General features: G+C 44.3%; 1 protein-coding gene across 5 annotated transcripts in view; it reads left to right on the top strand.

The window, feature by feature from the left end:
* Positions 1 to 13228, top strand: part of arap2 (ArfGAP with RhoGAP domain, ankyrin repeat and PH domain 2) — a 454954-nt gene that overhangs the window by 93639 nt on the left and 348087 nt on the right. For 4 of the 5 annotated variants that reach the window (XM_078546079.1, XM_078546088.1, XM_078546071.1 and 1 more), the window contains one exon: positions 1912 to 1985. The exons of the other annotated variant lie outside the window; for it this stretch is intronic. In XM_078546079.1, the coding sequence (XP_078402205.1) occupies positions 1912 to 1985 (74 nt within the window). The remainder of the gene's footprint in view (positions 1 to 1911; positions 1986 to 13228) is intronic. 5 annotated transcript variants of the gene reach the window in all.

Genomic DNA, 13228 nt, shown 5'->3' with positions numbered 1-13228 from the left:
TGCTGTTAAGAGAAATTAAGAGTGAGGGGCAGGGAGAAAGGCTCCACACTTAAGATTTAAAGAGAAAAAAGCTGCAGAAAGCACATTTAAAGCTAGAACAGCTTTCAAGAGGCAAAAAGGTCCAAAGAGACAACTGAAGGTCTGTAACTCTGCTATGGGCAATGAAGCAGTGATGTACTGTTGTTAGCTGAGTTGGTGAGAGAGGGTGCGTGGAAGAAAGCCTGAATGCATGTGGTGACCCAGGGGAGAGGAACATCAGAATGAGAGTTCAAAACCCTGGAGGTGAACCCTTGTGGAAGGGGTCTGAGAGAAAGTATCGTTTGGGAGAAGATTCCAAAGTGAGTCCTTCGAGTGGAGATTGGACACCCCCATGTGAAAGATGGAGTTCAGTGCGACTGGTTGGCTCACGGTGTGACAAGTGTCTGGGGGGAGTTGAGGAGAGATCCATAGCATCTATCTGGGGTGGCATCTATCACTTGGTTTCAGAGTGTGGTGTGTTCGCAAGTCACCTTTCTTTTGGTTTACAAGGACTGTGTACTTAACAGTGAACATGAGAGTATAAGATAGCTTTTGTAACTTGTGTTATCCTTACAAATCTGTATATACCTGTAAAGGCATAGTTATGGGTGAAGGAGTATTGTAATATAGTTAATCTTTTCTTGTTTAATAAATGTTTTATGCTTTTGTTATAAGTTTGTCAGCTGACTCTGGTGACTCTGTTCAGTATCCCCTCTCCACGTATCGAGACAAGCAAAGTTAGGATCTATCAAGCTGGGTTCCACCCTGGGATCAGGCTTGTCCAGTGGTAACCTCAACTGGGGATCATAACACTACAAAGATTTCACCAGCTTTAGAGAGAATACTTGCTCTAGTCTAGCGTCTGATCCAGCACATAGCCTTCTACAAGTGAATGCTGGCATCTGTGAAATGTAATAGTGAGGTTCTTCAACTAATCAGAATGAAGAGTCCCCACCTAGACACACGTCTGGATTTTAATTCAACTGACCTGTGGTGGGTGGGGTCAGTAAGCTGTAGGAGAGAGGGTCCCAGAGAGGGTGTTTGGCAGTAATTATGACTTCTCATGCTGCTAAAAATTCACATACACCTGCATGCACCAACCTGAAAATTTTCAGGCATTTGTAGTGTGGACTTAGTGAGCAAGTGCACACAGTCTGCATTGCATTTATTTCAGTGCAGAGTCCATCAGCAGGAACTGAAGCAGTCTCTCCTGTGGAGCATCTGGGTATCCCTGACAGCACCTTCCCAATATCTGTGCACCTTCCCATTTAACTGTGCATGCACGGATGCCAGATGTTGCTGTCCAGTTTGCCCTGTTATAAGTGCTGTTAGCCTCACCCTTATTCTTATCGCAAGATTTGGCCTAATATCTGGACTGACATTTTAGTGCAGTACTGAAGGAGTTCTGCAATATTGGAGATGCTTTCTTTTAGATGAGACATTAAACTATTACTGTCTATGGGAGCTTTCTCAGTCCTAGTTAGTTGGCATGTTTCCTGACAGTGACTGCACTCCAAAAATAATTGAATGTGAAGTACCTTGGGGATGTGAAAGGTGCTCTCTAAATTCCAGTTATTTAAAACAAATTCTGGTTTGTATGATTACACACACAATATACAACTGGCAGTTGTGGTTTTCAGAAACTGAGCTATATAACCATGAGCCAGCTGAAGGTATGTTTATAGAAGTTTACAGTTATATGACTTGTGTGCTTTGCGAATGTGGATGCTTTCAACCTTTTTTAAAAGAGGTTGTCATTATTATAATAGTCTGAGCTTGTACACCAACAGTAAATATGATTGTGTGTAAAGATTTAATCACTAGTAACATTGTGAACAACTTACCTGCAATTTAAAATAATCATTTTATATCTCCACTTGTTTTTAACCACAGTTCCTTACTGAAAAGGAGAAACCTCAACCTTTCACATATCTCCAGTTGTGAGGTTCCACAGGATGGTACGTACTGTAAATAACTTTCAACTTCTTTCAATTTTACTTTCTTAAACAGAGATTACCACAACAATAAATAGTGTTTTCAAGCCTTTTGATATTCCTCCTTCCATGGGTAGCTGACAGAAGTTGATAATTTCTTATGATGCAATTCTGTTGTGTTTGCCACATACAACGACATCAGTCTAGTGAGGCATGGTATACTATCCCTTTGCTACTATTTTAGTCTTATCTGCCATGCAACAGCTGCTGATATTGTGTTAAGCAATGGTGACAAAAAAAACATTCTTATTTGTGTTTAAAACATTTCAGCTAGCCGGTTGCCTAATTATGAGCTGTGGGGAAGGGAGGGGGGGAGTGGTGTGGCTGGTGGGGAGGTGGGCGAGTTGGGGGCTGCTGGTTGGGCCTGAGAGGCATGCTGGAAATGGGGGAGATAATGAGAGAATATGTTCATAACGTTGTTTAAGTGCATTTCCTCAAAAATTTAACATTTGAATTAATGAAACCTCTGGTGATCTCCTTAGGGAAATTGTGAAGTGAGGCTAGGAATTAAGATTCTCAATACTGGAAGGCTGCCAACTCGGGAGAAACAGCCCCTGTTTGTATGGTTCCCATAGGTACAACCCATACCCAGGCTGCCGTGGTACTTCATTGCCAGCCATGAGGATGATGGCAACAGGACCAACAAAAATCACCTGGAAACTGAGTCCTTGTAATATTTTCAAATTTTTTGCTGTGTAAGTTGTGAGGAGGATGCAGGGAGGCTTCAAGAGAACTTGGACAGCTGAGTGAGTGGGCTAGAACATGGCAGATGGAATATCATGTGAATAAGTGTGAAGTTATTCACTTTGGTAGAAAAAACAGAAAGGTAGAATATTTCTTGACTGCTGAGAGGTTGAGAAATGCGAGTGTCCAAAGGGATCTGGGTGTCCTTGTTCATAAATCACTAAAAGTTAGCATGCAGCAAGAAATTAGGAAGGCAAGTGGTATGTTGGCCTTCATCACAAAGGGATTTGAATACAGGAGTAAAGATGCCTTGCTGCAGTTGTTTAGAGCCTTGGTGAGAACTCACTTGGAGTATTGTGTACAGTTTTGGTCCCCCTATCTAGGAGGGATATACTTGCCATAGAGGAGTGCAATGGAGATTCACCAGACTAATCCCTGTGATAACAGGATTATTTTATTAGGGGAGATTGGGGAGACTGCGTCTATATTCCCTCGAGTTTCTAAGAATGGGGGTGACCTCATTGAAACTTACAAAATTCTTACAGGGTGTGACAGGGCAGATGTAGATAAGATGCTTCCCCGGCTGTTGAGTCTAAAGCCAGGGGTCATAATCTCAGGATAAGGGGTAGGCCATTTAAGACTGAGATAAGGAAGAATTTCTTCACTTAGAGGGTGGTGAATATTTGGAATTCTCTACCCCAGAGGGCTGTGGAAGCTCAATCATTGAGAATGTTCAAGACAGGAACCAATAGATTTCTGGAGCCTAATGACATCGAGGGATATGGAAGATAGTGCGGGAAAGTGGTGTTGAAGTAGATGATCAGCCATGATCTAATTGAATGGCGGAGCAGGCTTGATGGGCTGAATGGCCTACTCCTGTTCCTATGTTCCTAAGAAAGCAACTGGCAGAGGGTGAAAAAGAAACATAAATTGGTTGAGAGCAACACACGGGGGGAGTGAGTGAGTGAGAGAGATAGAGAAAGAGAGAGAAATACCCACACAGGGCGGGAGAGAAAGAGAGAAAAGTACACACTGGGAGAAGGAGAGAGAGTGCGATACATATTGGGGGAGAAGGAGATAGCAACACACGAGTGGGGGGGAGAAAGAGAGAAACAGACAAGGGAGAGAGAGGGAGAGCAACACAGGGCAGGAGAGAAAGAAAGCAATACACGGGGGGAGAGAAAGAGAGCAACACACAATTGGAGGGCGGTGAAAGAGAGATCAACTCACACTGGGGGAGAGAGAGAGTAACGCACACTGAGGGAGACAAAGACAGCAACACACACTGGGGAGTAGAGATGGAGAGAGCAGCGCATCCTGGGAAAGAGAGCAATGCACATTGGGAGAGAAACAGAGGGAGCAACGCACATTGGGGGAGAGAGAGAGAGCAATGTGCTGGGGGAGAGAGATGGAGCAATGCTCACCGGGGGAAGGGAAGAGAGAGAGAGAGAGAGTGAGCGACGGACACTGGGGGAGAGACGGAGAGGGCAACACCCACTGGAGGGGGAAGAGCGAGAAAGAGTGACGTACATGGGGGAGAGAGGGAGTGAGCAATGCACATTGGAGGGGGAACAGAGAGAGAGAGCAATGCAAACTGGGGGAGAGAGAGAGGGAGAGCAATGCACACTGGGATGGGTGGAGAGAGTGAGAGCAATGCAGTGGGGGAGAGAGAGAGAGCAACACACTGAGGGGAGAGAGAGGGAAAGAGAGTAATGCACACTGTGTCAAGGGGAGAGTGCAACGCACACTGGGGAGAGACATCAGTTGTGGGTGTGGGAGTTAGTGGAATTGAGCTAGCTTTTGTTTTGGTTCAATTTATTAATTTTTATCAGTTGTGTATTCTAAAAAGTCAGTAAATTGTAAAAAAAAAATTAGTCCGGAGTTTTATTAGTGACTTCATGAAATCAGTGGTATTAACTTGGTGTCATTGTGGTCAACACTGTCGAAACACCACAAAAGCGTTAAACATTACTTATCTTTTAAATCTTTCAATCCCTTTGCATTTGTTCTTTGATTTATAAGTTATAATTTATCTTTACATACAAAAGTCTAGTTTCTTTACTCACTGTTTGTTTATAATGAGAAACTCAACCAACAATATTTGCAAACAGTGGGCAAATGTCATGTGAGCATCACATGTGGGTGCCATCTGATTGGATGCCATATGATCAAATGTCACATGATTAAATCTCCAGGCACATGTCAAACCAGAACTGACAAATCTAGCAGGCATGTAGCTTCACAATATATTTGTGAATTCAGTAATTGATGCTACTGTGAGGAAGGGACTGTGTTTGGTCATCGTTAAAATTGCAAAGTCAGCAGCTACATCCATACTAAGGAACAGCAGGCCTGAGTCTCAAATGGAAGATGTTTTTAGTCCTGCTGGTTTGTGCAGTTATAGATCAGTTTCCATGATATTATGTCAGAATCCCAGGGTCTTGTGAAATCCATTAACCTGGTTGGTGGTACAGATTTAAAATTGAGATTTGGAGGCCCCTGATTCCAAGCACTCCAAAGGCTGAATATTTTACTTATGGTCTATGAAGGTAGCACAGTAAAACCCAAGCTGCTCAATCTTTACTATCTCAAAGTCTGTATTGAGAGCTAAGCACAATAGTGTTGTGGAGATTCTAAAACTGGTTTACACTCTCTGTTCCCTTTATCAATCCCTTTTTCACATATTTCCTCTCCTCAAGATTGCAGTCTGCAGTGGGTTCTCATACAGCAGACCTGTACCGAATTGTCACTAACCCCTAACTGCTAGTAGCGATTCACTTCTTTTTGAGACTCCGATTCTTATTTTTCTGATGGCCTTCATTTAATGAGCACAGTGCAGGCTGAATTTTTTAGTCTGAATGATTTTAACTTGAACCTTGTGACAGGTTTTCTTAACTCTGAATTGCATTTAAACCATCTTGGTGTCTGAGGTAGCTATTGCATTCTTAGGTGTTTCAGTGCTTGATATAATCTGCACATCATACTGTTGAGGAACAGTGTAAACTTCAAAAGGACAAGGATAAGTTGGTGGATTGGACTGACAAATGGCAGATGAAATTCAGTGCAGAGGAATGTGAAGTGATTCATTTTGATAGGAAGAACATGGAAAGACAATTCTATAGTGGGTGCAGGAGCAGAAGGGCCTGGATGTATGTTCACTGAAGAGTGCAGGAGGGCAATGCCAGGAGCAGCACCAAGCATACCTAAAAATGAGGTGTCAACCTGGTGAAGCTATGACACAGGATTGCATGCGTGCCAAAAAGCAAAGGCAGCATGCGATAGACAGATAGCAAAGCAACCCCACAACCAACCGATCAGATCAAAGCTTTGCAGTCCTACCACATCGAGTTGTGAATGGTGGTGGACAATTAAGCAACTAACTGGAGGAGGAGGCTCCACAAATATCCATGTCCTCAATGATGGGGGAGCCCAGCACATCATGCAAAAGACAAGGCTGAAGTATTGCTACCATCTTCAGCCACAAGTGTCGAGTGGATGATCCATCTCGGCCTCCTCCTGAGGTCCCCACCATCACAGATGCCAGTCTTTAGCCAATTCAATTCACCCCATGTGATACCAATAATACATGAAGCCACTGGATACTGCAAAGGCTATGGGCCCTGACCACTTTCGGCAATACTACTGAAGGCTTGTGCTCCAGAACTTGACACACCCCTAGCCAAGTTGCTTCAATACAGCTACAACATTGGCATCTACCCAGCTATGTTGAAACTTGCCCAGGTATGTCCTGTACACAAAATGCAGGATAAATTTAACCCGGCCAGTTACCACCCCATAAGTATACTCCCAATCATCAGTAAAGTGATGGAAGGGGTCGTCGACAATGCATCAAGCAGCACTCAGCAATAACCTGCTCACTGACTCAGTTTGGGCTCCGCCAGGATGACTCAGCTCCTGACCTCATTACTGTCCTGTTCCAAACGTGGACAAGAGAGCTGAATTGACGAGGTGAGGTAAGACTGACTGCCCTTTACATCGAGGTAGCATTTGACCGAGTGTGGTATCAAGGAATCCTAGCAAAACAGGAGTCAATAGGAATCAAGGGGAAATCTCTCCACTGGTTGGTGTCATATCTAGCACAAAAGAAGATGGCTGTGGTTGTAGGAGGTCAGCCATCTCAGTTCCATGACATCACTGCAGGAGTTCCTCAGGGTTAGTGTCCTTGGTCCAACCATCTTCAGCTGTTTCTTCAATAACCTTCCCTCCTTTGTAAAGTCAGAAGTGGGAGTCTTCACTGGTGATTGCACAATGTTCAGCACCATTTGCAATGACTGAGATACTGAAGCAGTCTACATCCATGTTAAGCAAGACCTGGACAAAATCCAGGCTTGGGCTGATAAATGACAAGTAACATTCGTGCCACACAAGTGCCAGGCAATCATCACCTCCAACAAGAGAGAATCTAACCGTCTCCCCTTGACATTCAATGCTGATTCCCTCTCTGTCAATATATTGGTGGTTACCATTGACCAGAGACTGAACTGGGCCAGCCATATAAATACTGTGGCTACAAGACCAAGTCAGAGGCTGCGAATTCTGTGGTGAGTAATTCCCCAAAGCCTGTCGACCATCTATAAGACTCAATCAGGAGTTTGATGGAATACTCCCCACTTGCCTGGACGAGTGTCACTCCAACAACATTCAAGAAGCTTGACACCATCCAGGACAAAGCAGCCTGCTTGATTGGCATCCCATCCACCACCTTGAACATTCACTTCCTCCACCGCCGACTCACAGTGGCAGCAGTGTGTGCCATATACAAGAAGCACTGCAGCAGCTCGCTAAAGCTCCTTCGACAGCAAGGACCCCAACTTGTGACCTCCATCACCTAGAAGGGCAAGGGAAGACGATGCATGGGACACCACCACCTGCAAGTTCCCTTCCAAGTCACAGACCATCCTGAGTTGGAACTATAACTCCTTTTCTAACAGCACCTTGAGTGCACCTATACCACATGGCCCTCAGCGGCTTACCACCACCACCATCTCAAGGGCAATTAGGGATGAGTAATAAATGCTGGCCTAGCCAGCGATGCCCACATCCCATGAAAGGATTTAAAAAAGTAATTGAAAGTGGCAGTACAGGTTAAGAGAGCGGTTTGTAAAATTCATTTATGGGATGTGAGTGTCGCTGGCTAGGCCAGCATTTATCACCCATCCCTAATTGCCCTTGAGAAGGTGGTGATGAGCTGCCTACTTGAACTACTGCAGGGTCTGAGATGTAGGTACACGAACAGTGCTGTTAGGTAGGGAGTTCCAGAATTTTGACCCACCAACATTGAAGAAACAGTGATATATTTCCAAGTCAGGGTGGTGAGTGACTTGGAGGGGAACTTCCAGGTGGTGGTGTTCCCATCTATCTGCTGCCCTTATCCTTCTAGATGGTAATGGTTGTGGGTTTGGAAGGTGCTGTCTAAGGAGCCTTGGTGAGTTTCTGCAGTGTATCTGCAGAATACACCGCTGCCATTGTTCGTCGGTGGTGGAGGGAGTGAATGTTTGTGGAAGAGATGCCATCAAGCGGGCTGCTTTGTCCTGGATGGTGTCAAGCTTCTTGTGCATTGTTGGAGCTACGCTCATCGAGGCAGGTGGAGAGTATTCCATCACAGAGCTGACTTGTGCCTTGTAGATGGTGGGCAGGCTTTGGGGAGTCAGGAGGTGAGTTAGTTGCCACAGGATTCCTAGTCTCTAACCTGCTCTTGTAGCCGCAGTATTTATATGGCTAGTCCAGTTCGGTTTCTGGCCAAAGGTAACCCTCAGGATGTTTATAGTGGATGAATCTGTGATGGTAATGCCATTGAAAGTCAAGGGGCGATGGCTAAATTCTCTCTTGTTGGAGATTTTCATTGCCTGGCACTTGTGTGGTGCAAATGTTGCTTGCCACTTGTCAGCCCAAGCCTAGATATTGTCCAGGTCTTGCTGCATTTGGGCCGGACTGCTTCCATATCTGAGGAGTTGTGAATGGTGCTGAACATTGTGCAGTCATCAGCGAACATCGCCCCCGACCTTATGATGGAAGGAAGGTCATAGATGAAGCAGTTGGATGAAGCATACAGTATCCTAAGCTTTATTAATAGGAGCATAGAGTACAAGAGCAAGGAGATTATGTTACACTCGTATAAAATACTAGTTCCACTTCAACTGGAGTACTGCATCCAGTTGTAGGTGCCACACTTTAAGAAAGATGTGAATTTATTTGAGAGACTGCAGGAAAGATTCACGAGAATGGTTCCAGGAATGAGGAACTTCAGTTATGTAGGGAGATTGGAGAAGTTGGGACTTATTTTTGGAGAAGAGAGAAGATTTTATAAATGTATTCAAAATCATGAGGTGCCTGGACAGAGTAGATAGGGAGAAACTGTTCCTACTGGTGGAATGATCAAGAACGGGAGGCCACAGATTGAAAATAATTGGCAAAAAAAGCAATGGAGACATGAGAAACTCGTTCACACAGCGAGTGGATAGGATCTGGAATGCACTGCCTGAGAGTGCGGTCGAGACAGATTCAATCAAGGTATTCAAAAGGGAATTGGATTATTGTCAGAAAAGGAAGAATGTGCAGGGTAACAGGGAGAAGGTGAGGGATTGGTGAATTGCTCGCTTGGAGAGCCGGTACAGACATGACAAGCCAAATGGTCTCCTGTGCTGTAACAACTCTGTGATTCTTTTAGTAGCTAGCCTCTGTATTTCATATTTTAGTTTGTTAACAGATTTGATGGATTCTAATAGACTTGAATTTGAGTCTGAATGATTGGGAATCCAGGGGCCTGTTTCATTGAGTTGAGAGCCCTTGGTTTGATGTGTAGTTTTGATAAGCTCCGAGGGTTGCCTTTGCTGGCCCTTTTACTGCAGGTAGACACTGCAATGTCATGAAACTATAATGATAGCTGTGCAATTGATGTTTCTCCATAGTTTGCTTGAAAATATTGGTGGAGGAATTGAATTATATCCATGCCATTTTCGCAACTGTGTATAATGGAGATTGGATGGTACAATAGATTAACAAACTGTCCTGTCATCTGTAAGACCTTGGTTTGAATCCAGCCCATGCTAATGGGTTGCCTGTCATCTCACCACTCACTATACAATCTGTTGGGAACTAGTTGTGATATGGCTTCACAACACAAATCATCCCACAGCTTGGTATATATTGGTGTTAATTGGTTGAATGGGGTTGGAGGGAGGTGCGGGTGTTGGGGGGGTGGGGGGTGGGGGAATGAGGTGGATGAATATTGGTTCGTGTGGGAAGTTTTGAAATTGCTGGTTGAAACATTGTGTGACCAAGTAGGTTTGGAAAGGTTCCCGTTCCAGCATTGCCAACCTTTACTTCAATTATACAAATTCACCAGAATTGCACCTTATACAGGGCATGATATATATTATAGGGCTGGCTTTAAGAATCTTTCCAAGGGGCCTCTTTTGCCAGGAATGAATTCAGAAAGTCTGGATTCTTTTATCATTAAAATCTGTTTATTTGAATGGGCTGCAAACTTTGGGGGTGTGTATACACTTTCGATATACAGTTCTGCTGGATGAGGCTCTGCCGTGGGATTGCAATTTCATCAAATTGGCTCTTCAGCATCTATAAAGTGGCGATAACTCAATACTGCTTTGGCAGTGGGCTGAGGGGAAAAGGAGGAAAACAGAGGATCAAATCCTTTTTCAATATTGGGTTGCTCATTTTGGCGCAGCGATCAAGATTCCTGACCTTCTTGCGCCTGTGCAGATTGAGATAGCAACAGGAAATTTGGTGTACCCACCTCATATGCATGGTTGTAACGTAGAGCTGAGTTAGTCCCACAATGCTCTCTGTGACTGCAAGCTACTTGTGGCTACTGTGCTCAGCAGAGGGTAGCAATAGCGTTGTTTATAGACCAAGTGGTAGAGGCATTCTATTCTTCTTAAAGGCAAGTGGTAATTTAAAGGGAAACTGCACAAAAATATTGTTGCAATGTAAATTATTGCAAAGTAAGCATCAGGGCAGAGAAAGTGTTCCACCGTCAGAATGACGGGCAGGGGGCTCTCAAGAACCAACTCCAAAAGGGAGTGGGAACAGGTGGCCAGGAATGGCAACTCCCGGAGCCTGGGCCCAAAGATCTGGCAGCACTACCACAAGAAGTCAAATAACCCTGTGTGTGGTCGAGCTCAGTGAATGCATCTTCACATGGCATCACCTATGCACCACAACACCAGCTTCCAATGGAGCACACCACCGTCAGCACTCCCTGGCACTCAGGAATCAAGCCTAACATCCAGATACTCCACCTCTGGCATCCGGGGCTGTTGAGAATATTGAGGGTGACTTTATCTTTTTGCTGTATGCTCCTTCTCAATTCCCAGCTCACCATCATTGCGCAATCTGGCAGGATGAACAAGCAGCAATTGATGTTCTCCTCGCTATTCACCCCAAATCCTTCCCCTCATCCCAAACTCTCCTTCTAATTCATGCTTTCAGACATCCCAAGGACTGTCACCTACCCAGCCACAGGAGTCCCAGGTAGAGGAAGGAGAGAAGCGGCACAGCACTAATGAAGAAGCCTCTTCACTTGATCTGAAGCTTGCAGCCACCAGCTCAGATATTGGCACTGCACGTAGCTTGGAGGTTAATATAGAGTTGAGATCCGCATGTGGTGAGTCAACTGGGCATGACCTGGCCTGCAGCCAGGCCAGGAGTAAAGGATAGCTTGTTTGCCATCTCCCTGGAGGACGAGTCACAGACTAGTTCTGCTGCAGAGGCTGAGATGAGTACCTTGATGGTCCAGAATACAGGGGATTGCCGAAAGGGCATGTAGATTGAGATGATAACTGCATTGACGGGCCTGCTAGACAGCCTCCTGTCACTGTCAAGGGGCATGGAGGAGTCCTGCTTCAAGTTGGCAGATGCGATGATACAGAGCTTGCCCTCTCCAGAGCCTCTGCTCCATTTCCCTGTTGTGTTGCAGACCCATAGGCACAGCCCCTACTGCCCCTACATGCCATATTGTATGTTGCAATCTTTGTGTGCACAGGTCACCAAATCCTCTGCTCCCCAACCTATGATTATGCTGCAACATTCTCTGGAAAATCCAAAACACTTCAAAGAACTCTGAGACACTTTGCAATAGAAAAAGTTCCAAAAAATTACTGTGCCTGAAAATTGGGTGCCTGGCTCTTTAAATAACTCTTGTCTAGGCCCTATATTTTAGCTTCACGCACTTGTGCTTGTTGTTTGCTGAGTGAACAATGAAGAGCTGCCTGCACATTATTTTTAACCAAATTTAATCATAAGATCATAAGAACAAGGAACAGGAGTAGGCCATTCAACTCATCAAGCTTGCTGTATCATTTAATAAGTTCATGGCTATTTCGAATCCTGGTGTTATGTCACCCGGTTGGCCTGTGTAATATCAAGATAGCATCTATCTGAGGTTTCCCTGCTCATACAGGGGTTGCCCCTTCTTATCTGGCAGCGCCACATGGGACAGGCATATAGAGTGGCCCAAGGCCTCTGTACCAATGTTGCACAAGGCAATTTCACACCCCTTATGCATAAAGGAAAAATCTAGGCCATTTAATTGGCAAGAAAAATGTGCATTCTCAGGTTATTGTTCCCACTTGCTCACGCTTTGCCTTGAAGGTTGGTTTGTTTGTTTGTCCAACCCTAGGGCCTAGCTCCTATTTCTCTATTTTCTTTCACTTTCGATTGTTTTTGTTTCCTTAATGATGGCATCTTGAAACTAGGTGCCAGCAGTTTTTAAAATGGATGATCAGTGGAGGGTTTGATATGAATGATTGATTAGCAGCGGCACCATATTCAGAATATGAAGTTTAAATGTTATACTTTAAAAGATATTCAGTATCATCATCTCCTAACGGAATGGCAACTCAAGAGAAGGATCGATCTCAGCTATGATACTGATATGATTGATTAGCAGACTGATACTATTGAGTCTCTTATGATTAAATTAAGGTACTGGAGAGTGAGAGACACTTAATGAAATTGTATCTGATCATGAATCAGCATCTTCCGAAAAGGAGAGGAGAAAGGAGGACATTGAACAAAATTCTTGGCTAATTGGCTCTCTGTTTATGATTCTCTTGAGTTGCACATTACCGTTAGAGAGATGATGATACTGAATATCTTTTAAGTATAACATTTAAACTTCATATTCTTGAACTTGGTGCCCTGCTTACTATGGTCCCTCCTGGGCCAACAAAGTCTTTGGGCTATCAGTTTTACATCTCATGTGATCCTCAGGAGTAATTTTTCATTTACCCTTCACATGTTAGCCTCTTGTACAAATTCCTTTCACTGATTCTTCGGTTTATTTTGATCAATATGGCATGTACGTAGGTGTTTTTTTTGCTTGTTGAGGATGCAGAGGATGTAGCTGAAACTGCAACTTCCGTGCATCTCTTGACAATTAGTGATGTATTTTTCGACACTTGATTAATGAATGCCATTTCCCCTGCTTGCCTACTGCAAAATGCTTTAAGTACAGGTTTCTGGTTGTCATTGGCAGAATGATTGTGGGG

The sequence above is a fragment of the Cetorhinus maximus genome, chromosome 1 (genome assembly GCF_964194155.1).
Source record: "Cetorhinus maximus chromosome 1, sCetMax3.hap1.1, whole genome shotgun sequence".
In the NCBI taxonomy this organism is placed as follows: Eukaryota; Metazoa; Chordata; class Chondrichthyes; order Lamniformes; family Cetorhinidae; genus Cetorhinus; species Cetorhinus maximus.
This window is presented reverse-complemented; position numbering and strand designations above follow the sequence as displayed.